General features: G+C 44.0%; 1 protein-coding gene across 1 annotated transcript in view; it reads left to right on the top strand.

Moving 5' to 3' along the window:
• Positions 1-11,690, top strand: part of STAP1 (signal transducing adaptor family member 1) — a 38,388-nt gene extending 26,698 nt beyond the window's left edge. The window contains exons 8-10 of the mRNA XM_006027530.3: positions 3,332-3,431; positions 4,208-4,350; positions 9,026-11,690. Of these exons, the coding sequence (XP_006027592.2) occupies positions 3,332-3,431; positions 4,208-4,308 (201 nt within the window). The 3' untranslated portion in view covers positions 4,309-4,350; positions 9,026-11,690. The remainder of the gene's footprint in view (positions 1-3,331; positions 3,432-4,207; positions 4,351-9,025) is intronic.
• The last annotated feature ends 1,003 nt before the right edge of the window (positions 11,691-12,693 follow it).

Here is a 12,693-nt window from a genome sequence, read left to right as displayed (position 1 = left end):
CCCATGCTGCCTTGCTCACAACTTGTGCCTCTACTGGTTCTTTGATAGATTCTCTAGCTAGCTGACCTGGCTTGCTTACAAACCCTGAGTTTGGCCTGTTCCTTTAGCTCGCTAACCCAACTCTGGTTTGAACTCCTGATTACCAGACCAAGCTACCCTCCCGATCCTGTGCACTGTTCAACCCTCTGGATCTGTGACTCAGGTTCTCAGACAGATCTTTTGGCTTCTGGCTTCCTGACCCCCTATACTTAGACTCTGCACTCTCCCCAATTTTGGTTGCTTTTTTTGATCCTGGGTGACCCCCAGATGTGGCTGCCCAGGACTCGCCATAACACTGCTTCTGTTAGTCATCCACTGCAGTGAGGAGGAGAGCTGCCCAGTTATATCTGGTTTTTGTTTTTTTTAATGGAGGGAGAGCAAGGGATGCAGCTGCTGCTAGATCAGTGGCACGGTTAGAAGTGGTGAGTCAAGATTTAATAACAGAATTGAAGCAGGCCAGGAAAAAAAAACAGGAGTCCTGAAGACCTAGTGAACAGGAAAAAAATGAAAATGTAAAAATAAAAAAAAGAAAAGAATTTTTAAAAAAGCTACTACACTTTGTACCAGAATAAGAAGTGATGTGGCCAGAGATCTTCAACTTTCATTTCTTACTAGACCTTACACGAACAGTTGAAAATAGGAAAAAACTACCAGAAATGGTTAACATTAGATTCAAAAGTATGACCCAAAAGTTATTTTCAAAACAAACTGCCATGTATATAAAATGTGAGAAGCAAGGAGTGATGGGGTGGAGGTGATCTCTCTTATTGGACCAACTGCATGGTTGGAATAAAGTTATACAAGCTTTCAAATGCCATGCATTCTTCATCAGGTCTGATCAGGTGAAGAATTCATGGCATTTGAAAGCTTGGCTGGCTTTGTTCCAACCATGCGGTTAGTCCAATAAAAATCTCACCCCCAAAATATCTTTGCCACTTGCATAATCCTGGACCATCATGGCTGTAACATCATCCTAGTACTGTGCATATAAAATCTAAGACCTCTGAAGCACTTTAGTTCCCCTGTAAAAAAATTGTCAGCCTTAATATCAACTTTACTCTTTTTAAATCTGCGTTACAGTAAATTCCATTTTAAGAACTTGTCAGCTAAGTTCCCAACCATTTTGCAACAAACATGGAAAGGGAAAGGCTAGATCCCAAAGTAGCCATTCAAACCAGGTGCCTACTATAGGGCAAGGGTTGGCAACCTACAGCTCATGGAGCCATTCAACAGGATGTAGGGTTCTGGCAGCATTTGGTGGTGAGGGGCTTTGGCTGCAGCCACTCTCCTTTTGTGACCACAGGAAGAAATGCCACCTGCAGGCAGATCCCGGCACTCTCTCATCAGCCTGTGACCTGAGGTGGGTCATTCCAGCCCACAGGCAGTAAAGGTTGCCTGCTGTAGGGTGTTAGGCCTTTCAACCTCAGGTATTTTGAAAGAATAACGGGGTGAAGGGTGTGAGTTGACTCCTTTGGAGGGAATTTGTATACAGCACTGCCCTCGTTTTTTGGCTGTCAGGATTAGTTTAAGTCATGGATGTCAAACTCACCCCAGGCTGGATCTGGACTCCTGGGCCCCACCCTGAGCTGGCTCTATGGAAGCTGTACTGAGTCCAGGGATCTGTGGTCAGTGGTGCCGGTTTGCATCCAGGCAGCAGCATGAGCAAGCAGCAGTAGTAATCTGAGGCCAACAGCAGGGGCTGGGCAACAGGGCAGCCGAGGGCTGTACACAGCCATTACTCCCCTACCCCCTTCCCCCACTGCTGAGAGCCATTCCCATTGGGTGCAGAGACCCCAAATCCTGTGGCAGGCCATACTCCACTAGGCCTGTGGTCAACTTCCATTAGCCCCTCAAACTACTAGGAAGCCAAATGAACCAGTTCTGCAGGCCAGATCCAACTGTGAGCCCCTATATTTGACACCCTTACATTAAATGGATCCCCACAGTTGCCATGACTAAAAATCCACCCTTGGTCCTATGGATGTCACCATTATAGAATCAATCATAGAACGATAGAAACGTAGAACTGGAAGGGACCTCAGAAGGTCATCTAATCCAACTTCCTACTTGTCTAACCCATTTCTAAAACTACACAATCAACCCTGTCACAGAACTGCATAGCACATTGTCCAAGAACACCAAGATTGCCACAGGTAAAGCAGAGGCCCAAGGGCTGTCAGTGCTCCACCACTGCAAGGATGGTTGAAATACATTTGAGAGATCCAAGGGAACCATTCCTCCCTGCTACATAGGAAGGCAAACACCCCCGCAGCCCACACCAATCTGATGGTGGGGTAAAATTCCTTCTGGATCCCAGATGTGGCAGTTGGTTTAACCCTGAGCAGAAGCAGCTCATGGGAAAAGAGGAAGTCCCAGGAGGTTAGTCATCCCACCCCAACCTACAGAATACAGGAGCTCATCAATAGCCTAACCTCATAAAATTGGACCCCCTACTTTTCCTTCCTCTTCCCAGTACTATACCAGATTTGAGCATTGACTCATACTTCCTCTTCTCAGTATTAACTGGGAGCAGGCTGGTGAAAGGTTTGTTCCTCACAGGAGAGGTGTTACTGATGGTATAGCTGTCCTTCTCATTCACTGTACCAGGTAGCCCTGTGCTGCTCTGTACACACTGTGACACTCTGTACACACAACCTCTAAGGCCACAGCAGCATAGCCACATTCGCACCATGCTGCAGGCCTGCTTAGAGAGGTTCAGACATTTTTCTTCTTCTGTTATAACCTCCCTAGAAAAGCTGTGTTGTGGGTAAGCCTTGCTATACTGTGGGGGAGCAGATAGCCCCAAGAAAGACTGCTTTACTGGCATTGCAGTTACAAGCCTTAATTAATTTGCGAGGGTGCTGAGGAACACCACAGGCCTGTTTCCAGCTGAGCTAGAAGCAGTCTTACTTTGCATAGGCAGAGAGTAAGCAGTTGTAGAAAGGCAGTAGGGATTTGGGAAGCAATCCCACCTTGCCAGCTTGTTCAAAGATGCAGAACTGGGCTGCAGCACAGAGAAGAGGTCTCCACTCTCCCTGGGCACTGTGAGAGGTGCTGCCTACAGCACCTACCACTCTAAAAGACCACAAAGTGCTTCTTCAGGTATTTGGGTGCTTCTGATTGTTCTCATTTTCATTTCTTTGATGGGAGGTGGCTTACTGCTACCTCTGCAGCCTGCTGCATTTGGGGTAGATGCAATTCTAGGAATTTGGCAACATCTTGAGGTACCTGCAGCCCTGTTTCAGAAAACTTAGCTTGCCATAATCTCTGTCATGCCTTTTTAATTACATAGGTGATGTTCCAGAACCTGCACGATGTCATTGACTACTTTGTCAAGGAAACGCGATGGAACCTGAAGCCATTTGTCATGCACACTTATGACAACAAATCAGGTAGGTCATTCATTGCTGAGCATAAGGACTGCTTCTGCTGGAACCATCTTACTGAGAGGTGGTCAGACAGGGGCCAGCAACTGTGTTACAGAACAGCATTCAGTTTTATAAGCACAGTACACTTGTGCTAAGGGGCTGTCCAGAGGCTCTGGCTTTTTGACCACACATTAAATTTCTGGTACCAATGACCATTCCTAATTATAAACTACTGCTTCTTTTGGAGCAGTCTTATGGTGGCTGAGCAGCTAGTTTCAAGGAGAAAAATTCCATGTGCCAGAAGTCTTTTACAATAATAAATTGCATGATATGTGCAAGGGCAGCAAAGAAAAGTCTGATGAGAGAAAGCATGACCGAAGCACTATGTTGCAGTGAGTGGTTGCAGTAGCAGAGAAGAGGCCTCCTGAGCTCAATTCTCTCACAGCCTCTAACACTGAAGGTGTGTCACATGCGTTTAAAAATAACATGTGAAGTTGAATGTGGCCATACTTAAGTGACCATTGATTTTCACACACACTTCATTGCAGCTGCAAAACCCATTAGAGTTAGTGCTGGGCATTTAACGTATTTGTCTTCCATGGAGCTGTGTGATTTTTAAATACCACATTAAGCTACACCCGCACTCAGAAAGATTTGTTTTTGCTCACCCCACTTAAATCTTGTATCTGATGAGTTGACCCAAATGAAAGAAAAGTGGGACTAGGCTGTTCCAAAGAAAGCATGTTTGAGGCAAAGGGAGAATACAAATCTTGTCTCTTTTTTCCACCCCCCCCCCACAGAAGCACTAGCTTCAAAGTACACTCCAACAGCAACGTACCTTAAGGGAGCAGAGAATATGCATATAAGCCCTGATCTTGTGAAATTCACAGAACCACTTTAAAGCATCTTGGATTTACTGCAGGAATATCCAGCTCTGCAAATGGTGAGGAAACAATGCCTTCTTTTAGCATGAAAGTTTTGTTTGAGGACCAGCAGCAGTAAGACATTTGGTAAAGAAAGCATTACATAAGGGGGCAGTGCAAATGTAGCATGACAGGAAACATCTCTCCCTATTGATCAGGTTGCACAATCTTCTCTCAAAAGCAACATTATGTTGGTCTCTGAAGAGGTTCTCAGGATGGCTGGTAGAGGCAGCACAGCAGGGGCTGCTTTACTCCTTATAGATATGTTCTTGTTGTCAAACATGCTGGTGAAGATTTTACTAGTTACTGATTCTGAGGCAAGAATGCAGTTGCTATCGTTAAGAGAGGGAAGTATGTCCAGGGTCAGGAAGGAAACACAATGTTCTGCCTCTAGCTTTCTTGTTTAGACCTAGGCATGTGAAGGGACTAGCACATGTCAGGTGGCCTATGTGATATCTGTCCATTTGTGGTGAGTGAGAAACCAGTGTGAATGTATGTCACTGACTCTTTCCATCACGCTTCAAAGACACCAAGAACTGCATAGGCCTAGCAAGCTGAGCTGCTCTCTTGGATCAAAAATAGCACAATCAAGGTAGCATATAGAAAATAAGGAGCATGCTTCTGCCCTCATGGTCAGGGCACTCACATGGGAAAGGGAGACCTGGGCTCCAAAGATTATGTCTGCTTATTTACTACCTTTAAATGTAACATGCATACAAAACCAGTGCTGGAAACACTGACCAAAATGCAGGACTTCTCTCTCTCTCTCACCCAAATGCTCGAACCAGCAGGCTACGGTCAGGCTGCTCCTTGCTTATTTTCTGGCCCCACAAATTTTGCATTCCTTTCTGCACAATTTTTGGAGGAAGTAGTTTGCTCCCGCCCAGCCTTGCCTGTGGCTTGGTGAATAAGACCTTCTCCTCAGAGGTGAGGAACAAGTTTTTGTATCCCCACAGAGTGAGGAGAGATTTTCACCCATAACTCTCACTTCCTAAGCATGTGCTCAAACCATTAAGTTGTTATAAAGCAACAGCAACTTCCCCTTCTGTTGGCTATATTTTCAAGAGAGCAGCTACAACTGCATTTGCTGAGGTACCCAACCCAGTATGATGTGTTAAGCATACCTCTGAGCCTGCCCATCATGTCAGGCATCTCAGGAAAGTTAGGCACTACCCTGACTTATTTCTAAATCCCAATGGCAGGTGGGATGCGGGGAGGGCAGATCCACTTAGGCAGGAGCACAGCTCAGGATACTTCTAGACATGCCTGGAAGCATAACTGCAAGTGCTTAAGGAGCTATTAGGCTGGGAAGGCAGTTCCAGGGTCATGGAATCACAATTTTTGACCGAGGCACTTAAAGTCCATGCAAATGATACCTTGGTTTGTTTTTTGTTTTTTTTTTACCTTGTCCATAGCTTCTTTGTGCTACTACTTGCTGAGCTAGGAAACTTGGGGCATTGACAGACATGCAGGCCCCTGCTAACTCATGGCACTTTACATAAAGTGCCATGAGTTAGAGTGCTGCCCTGATCCAACAAGTGTTTGCCTGTTAGGACAGGGGAGCTGGGGGAGGGGAAATTGAGCCTGCCTGCAGGAGCCCTGATCATGCCACAAATTAACCCTAGGGAACACAAGTTTCCTAAGGTGCTCTAAAGTGGAGCACCTTCTTCTGATTTGATGAGGGTTAATTTGCCATACGATCAGCCACTTTAAAAGCGCTCTGCAGCCGCATGCACATCACGGAATGACTGTAAAGCACTTTCAGGGGGCCGATTGCATGAAAAGTGTAACTTCTGTCTGCATCCTTTGTTTCAGTCCTATCATTCTCACCTAGTCTTCCAGAACACTACAGGAATTTAGGACACATCCATTATTTTAGTATATTTAAAGTAATAGGGAAGCAAAAGGAAACTGCAGGCACTAAATCCTACATGCACATTGCTTTAAAATAGATGCAAATATTCATAAGATTAGGTAGCAGCTATTTTAATGTGCAATGATATGAAACAGGTCTGAGCGATTTCTTCACAAGACAAAGCATGGTATTAAAGGACAGGACCTGCAGTGACCCAGACTTTCTCTGGCACACAGGGTCACCAACACAACGGTGGGATGCTGTGGTTACAACAACACTGAAGCCAGTCAGAACAGCAGATGCTGGCTATAATTGTAATATGATCATTTTTTTCAAAACAAACATGTCTCGAATAACCCCCTGCTTCTCTACTGTCTTTATAAACCCTACAGCAAAAGAACAGCAGTGTTACGTTCTATGGTCTAACCTAAGTGTAATTCTAATTAATAACTCTGCCCTCCAAACTTATCCTTGCAGGTTCAACCAGCTACAGTACTTCCTTCCTGTCCTGAATTAGGCATGCACAGCAACATGACCACAAAGGGTTAAATTCCTTTACAGGATCTGGGTGTGACTTACCAGCAGCCTTATCTACTGTATGATTTTGTCCTGGTCACTCATTGTAGCTGCACCTCTGAAAACTTCTTGTAGGACCAGAGCTGATATAGGCTGAATTCATACAAGCATGAGTAGCTGTATGGCCTGTCTACACAAGTGGTTTATAGCAATGGCTATAACTGGGCAAATTGCCAGATAGACAAAGCCTGTTTGGGAAACAATCAAGTGCTCCCAGTGTAAAAGTTGCAATAGATGTTGAACCATCCTCAGACATAATGCACATTGGCTCAAAGGTTAGCTCAGCCCCTTGTTATTGGGAGAAGGAACAGGATGGAATACTTAAGACTGTTACTCTGGTATGACAAGAGCTGCTCCCACATTACAGTTTTTTCCACTTTCATTCTCATGGTGATTAGCAAAGGGCAGCCTGCAAGTCAACATGGGTCCTCCATGCCACTGAGCTATCTTTTAACATCCAGTCAAGTATCTGGGCCCTATCTTTCCAAATCCCTTTATAGAGGGCCAGTTCCCTTAACCTCAGCATGGCCAAAACTAAGCTCTTGAATGTTGTTCCCCCAAACTTTTAGTTCTCTCCCCGGCTCTTTCTACTGTTGCAAGGGGAGCCCTCTATCTAAAATCAGGACAAAGGGGCTTATACAACAATAGGTCCTTTCTTTATATAGCAGAGGATATATGCAGGATGGAGCACTTCACAGATTCACAGAAGTTTAGGGCTAGAAGAGATCTTATGAAATGATCAGGTCCAGCCCTCCAAGGTCTTACCAAGGCCTCTAATGTGTTCCTTACATGCCAGGCTACATCTTTGTTCTCCCTTATCACTTAGGCCTGCAATGTGAGCATCGCCTTTGACTCACCCTTCTCAGACTTACACATACAGGTCATTTCTAATTCTCTAAGACTTTTCTTTTCACTTCTCTCTAAAATCTGGCCTTTCCTCACTGTCCACAAGCCCAGTTTCCATATACTCCCCTACAAGTTTCTTCCTTGGCACTCCATTCACTCAAATACAACCTTCCTGTTTTTGCCTTGTGAGGTCCTTCATAATTTAGTCTAACCCACCCTAACCAATCAAGTAAGCTGGGAATGTTGTCAGAATGTCAGTGCCCATTAATACATTTTTCTCTTAAATATACCTTTGGGCTTTCTCCCCTTACCCTTGGGGAAAGCTCCCTGAAGAATTTGAACAGTCCCCTTCTCATAGCCTCCTTGTCATCCCTCTGCAAGTCTTACAGTGGCTACATGGTTTAAAATGTGGACTCCTGACCGTGGCCAAGCACTCAATGAACTGTGACTAATTTCCCAATTATTTCTCCACCCCTCCTCTCTACCCCAGTTAAAACACACATGCAGTTAACAAAGCTGCGTAACTCAAAGACACCATCAGAGGATGGATGAAGTTGTTCAGGACAGGGATTATTTTCCTATTCGCACAAAACCTAGTAAATCAGGACCTCACTCCTAATTCAGGATGTTGGGCAATTACCATAATAGTTACATTTTGCTAAAAAGTGCTCCATAAAATACTGATATTCCTTATGGCTGATGATAACATTATAAAAAATAAAGTTCTGGACTGGATTGGAAACAAAAAACTTTTACCTATACCTCATGGCCCACTGAATTTTACAAAAATCATCTAGCAGCTTCTCCTATAGCACAAGGAACACAAACACAGTAGTGCTGAAAAAGTGATTCAAGTGATGTTCATTAGCCAAACTCTGAGAAATTCCAAGGAAATGAACAGCAAGAAGCATGCAAGTTTTAGAAATTGCTTTAATCATCATCTGAGGTGACATAGGAAACAAGGTCATTTACAAACAAAGGTTTGCGAGTGCCTTTGAGAGTGGTGTATAGTAAAAGTGGGCAATTACAAACTAGTCTCGGAATTCTGCTAGTAGAACCAAGGGTAGCACTTAGGAGTTATGACACACTTCCCACAAAGCAGCTTGAATATTTAAACTCCTCTTCCAGCTTTTCCCACTGCCATGAGTAGACAGGACCTGGGACCAGCCCAACACAGAAGTAATGGCAAAGTTATAGCAAAATAATATGGAAATAACCGTGGCTAGCTCAGTGAGGCCCCGACTCCTGACAACCAGGGTCTGTAGGCGCTACAATAAGGCTAGTAAGCAGAGTTTGTCCTGAGAAGCCATGCTTGGAGAAGTTAATGCTCTGCTAGGAGGCTCTTGAGACTGGAATGCTTTTTATAATGATGACCTTCCATTTTCTAGAGCTAATGTGCAATTTTCTTCATTTTTCAGAACCTCTTGGCAAAAGACCAAAAGAAACAATAAGACTGAGTTCAGAGGCTGGAAAACACCACATGAGCCAGCTCTTTTAGAGCTGCAAATGCAGGTTGGGAACAAAACACTAGGTGGCACATGCCTACTTGACAGAAGTCTTTATAGCCTCAGAAATGGCTGCGGGCTCCTGATTCCAGGATTACTGTGCACCAAAAATAAAAGCCTGGAAGCTGGTGAAATAAACTGCAGCATCTGAAATAGAATGCCTTCAACATTTGTACAGAGCAAAGTCCATCTCCAAGGGCTCCAGCCCCAAGCATGAGCAGCTTCCTTAAAAGCAAGATGGGAGGAGGAACACCCTCTCAGCACCCCACCTCTTTAGAACCTCCAAAAGCATAAGAAGTTCAGACTGCTGTAAACTAAGGTGGGCAAAGTGAATCTCAAAAGGGCCCTCTCACCACGTGTTTGTTCCTACCAGTCTTAGATTCCCAAGTTTAGTAAATGGGGCTGGGGTGGTTCTCAGCTTCAGCTGCTGCAACAGTGTATGGGGTGGGAGGGTGCGAAGCAAAGAGTCTTCAGCTAAGGTCATTTTAGAGTTTGATAGTTTAGAATCAAAATGTTTTGATCTCCACCCAGAAGACAAGCAGTCAGCAAAGATTTCCCTACTTCTGGTATCTGCTACAAAGTAAATGCTTGGAACTTGAAGCCACTTTAACAGCAGCAAGATCCATCTCTGTAAGTGGGCCAGTTCCTCCTAGTTAGGTAGAGCTTTCTGCTTTATGGCCATCTACGTTTAAACAAATCTCAACAGTAGTTCTACACTAGAAACTGGAGTAATGAATGGTAGATGCATCCTTTTAATGGATCAGAGACATTCCCATCCTTCTCCTTGCAACCAGGTCAGTCTTATTCAGTAGAGAAGAGAGAGAGAGAGAGAGAGAGACGGAAGCACTGCTTTGAACACTGTTCAAAGGACACAGAAATGTACACTGATTTTCCATAGCATTACAGTAACTTTGCATATACAGAAGACATTCAAGGTTAATCATTTCAGAACATAGAGCACCAGTCCTTTGAAATAAATCAGAGGCAGTTTAATATTTGAAATTGCTATCTGCATGTTGCTGTGACTTGAAAGAAGTGAGAACTTCTATTATTCTTTACTGTTTACGTGTAACTTCCAATGTGCAAATTGCTTAAGAAAACAATCATTCTGTTTGTAAGCTAAAGCGAATAGCAGTGGCATAGTCCATGTTGTCACTTAGGGTGCTGACAGACATGCAGCTCCCCAGTCTAACTCATGGTGCTTCACAGAAAGCGCCACGAATTAGACCAATCCTCCTGACCCAACAGACATTTGCTGTTGGATCTAGAGGGTAGAGGATCAAACCCCACTTTGGGCCAATCCAGCAAGAGAAGCTGTGTGTTTGCAGCCTCTTCCCCTAGCCCTGCCTCTCCTCTCCCAGCTTTAGTGCTGTCTCAGGATAGGAGTGGGAAAGGACAGGGTCCATTCTGGGGTTTGGAAGGGTGGACTGGAGCCCCCACCTTGGGGCGGGCTCCAATCCACCCTCCTCCCCCCTTCCAGTATAGACCAGGCAAACCCCAGACAGAACTGCCTCCCTTCCCACCCCCGCTCCCATTCTGAAGACGGCTTCAGTCTAGCCTGGCTCTTGGTGTGCACTAACAGAAGTTAATGAAGGCACTCTGCTTTGGAGCACCTTCATCTGAACCCTCATGTAATGAGGGTTCATTTGTCATGCGATCGGGCACTTTTTTTAAAGTGCTTTGCACCCATGCACTTCTGCCAGCACACGGCTGTAGTGTGCTTTCTGTCAGTGCCCTTACTGTAGTTAGGGTTCAGGGTTAAAGGTATCCAGGTGAGAAATGGACTAGTGCCCACAATGGCTCTTATTTAATCTTTCCTGCAAGTACAAGGAGAGACTGCATCTATGGTTACAGAACATGCTTTTGAAGCTTTATATAAATAGTTTAACTCTGTTTAAAATAAAAAGCTTAGGTTTTAGCATGCAAATGTATAAAACGAACAAACAAAAAAACCCTTGCACTTTTCCTCTTAGTCTATGCTACTATCACCCCAGCCCAAAAATTCCCCATTACTACTACAGCAGTAAGGAGAAACGGGGGGGGATCACAGACAAGGCACTTGCCCTGTGCATAGCACTTGAGCCACCCAGTTGTCAGGACCTACACAGAGTATGGGTAAGGTGTAGACATTTTATGTACATTATGTTCCCATCATTAGTAGAAAAAACAACACATTAGTGCAAATGTGCCAGGGTCCACAGTGACAGAAGAACTAATGAGTATTCAACATAATAGTAGAGAGACTCAGATGAAGAAGAGATGGGGTTTTCAGTCAGACTATTTAAAATTCTGTCTTTATGCCAACACTCATTTATTTCCAAGGAATAATAGTTTAGAGAAAAATCATTCAGAGCAAGTGTTCTAGCAAAAAGCAGTTGACTCACTCTTACAGAGAAAAGGCTTGCTATAGGATTGGCTGTGGGGAAGGTTCTAATGTTACACTGTGCCCCAAGCATTTATAGTAAATGATTCCTCTATCACAGCATTTCTCAGCCCATGGGTCGTGACCCAAAAGTGGGTCACAACAATATACGAAAGGGTCACAAGCAAACTTTAAAAATGGATCAACAAACTTTAAAAATGGATTCTCCTTTAAAAAGGAGAAAAGCGTGGGAAAACATGACTTTTCCCTTGCAGGCTGGCAGGGTTCCAGCCTGAAAGGAGCTGCTTGAGGCTCCCCTGGCCCACCCACCTGCCCCCTGCCCCACACACTGGGGGGCTACGGCAGGACGGACCATCAGTGTTTACAAATGGGTCCCGGTACAAAAAAAGGTTGAGAACCATTGGTCTATCAGACACAATAAGTATGTTATAAATCAAGGTTTCATTTAAGAAGAGCATTTTTTTGACTTATACTATACTTGAATTGTGTGTGAAGCCGCTACGATGCTTAAAGATCTCAAGATCTATCAATTTACAGCCATGCATATTAAAATCCAAGGTTTGTTAGCCCAGCTTTGAATGCACTCTTCTACTGAAATCCTGTCTTTTAGTAGTTTTGAATTATGGGTAATTTCCAGACTTAAACTGGGTGCTGAATAACTGCCCCAACATACACACTACGTATTTTCATTCACAATGACATTCATCCCTTTGTCAGTACTTGGCATTGTTGTTAATACAGAAAAGATAAAAATAAATTCTCCTTTGTCAGGTGAACTGTCTGAAACTCCTAGTAAGTACTTGGGATATCTAGGTATAAAAGCCCACCTATGTTCAGACAAATCCCAAGATACCAATTAACTTAAAATACATAGCTGACATATGCCTTTAAATTCATCTAAGTAAGCAGTTTTCCTTGGGACAAACACACAAACAAACAGTGGACACAAACTGGTTAGGCCTGTGTGCAGTTATTTCTGTGTTTTGCTTTTTTTGGCCTCCATGCAAGGACAGCTTGCAAGAGCAAGTCCTGTTTTTAAGTGCCAACACTGCCCATTACAAAATGCTATCAGGAAGTGTGAAGCCATCAACAAAAAGCTTTTCACCTGCATATTTACTTTTAACCCTGAAGGCTGTTAATTGTGAGAAAGCACACAAATGAAGAGTAGCCTATACATCACATATTCTCAAAGTATTCT

Source organism: Alligator sinensis, unplaced genomic scaffold (assembly GCF_000455745.1).
Source record: "Alligator sinensis unplaced genomic scaffold, ASM45574v1 scaffold320_1, whole genome shotgun sequence".
Classification (NCBI taxonomy): domain Eukaryota; kingdom Metazoa; phylum Chordata; order Crocodylia; family Alligatoridae; genus Alligator; species Alligator sinensis.
This window is presented reverse-complemented; position numbering and strand designations above follow the sequence as displayed.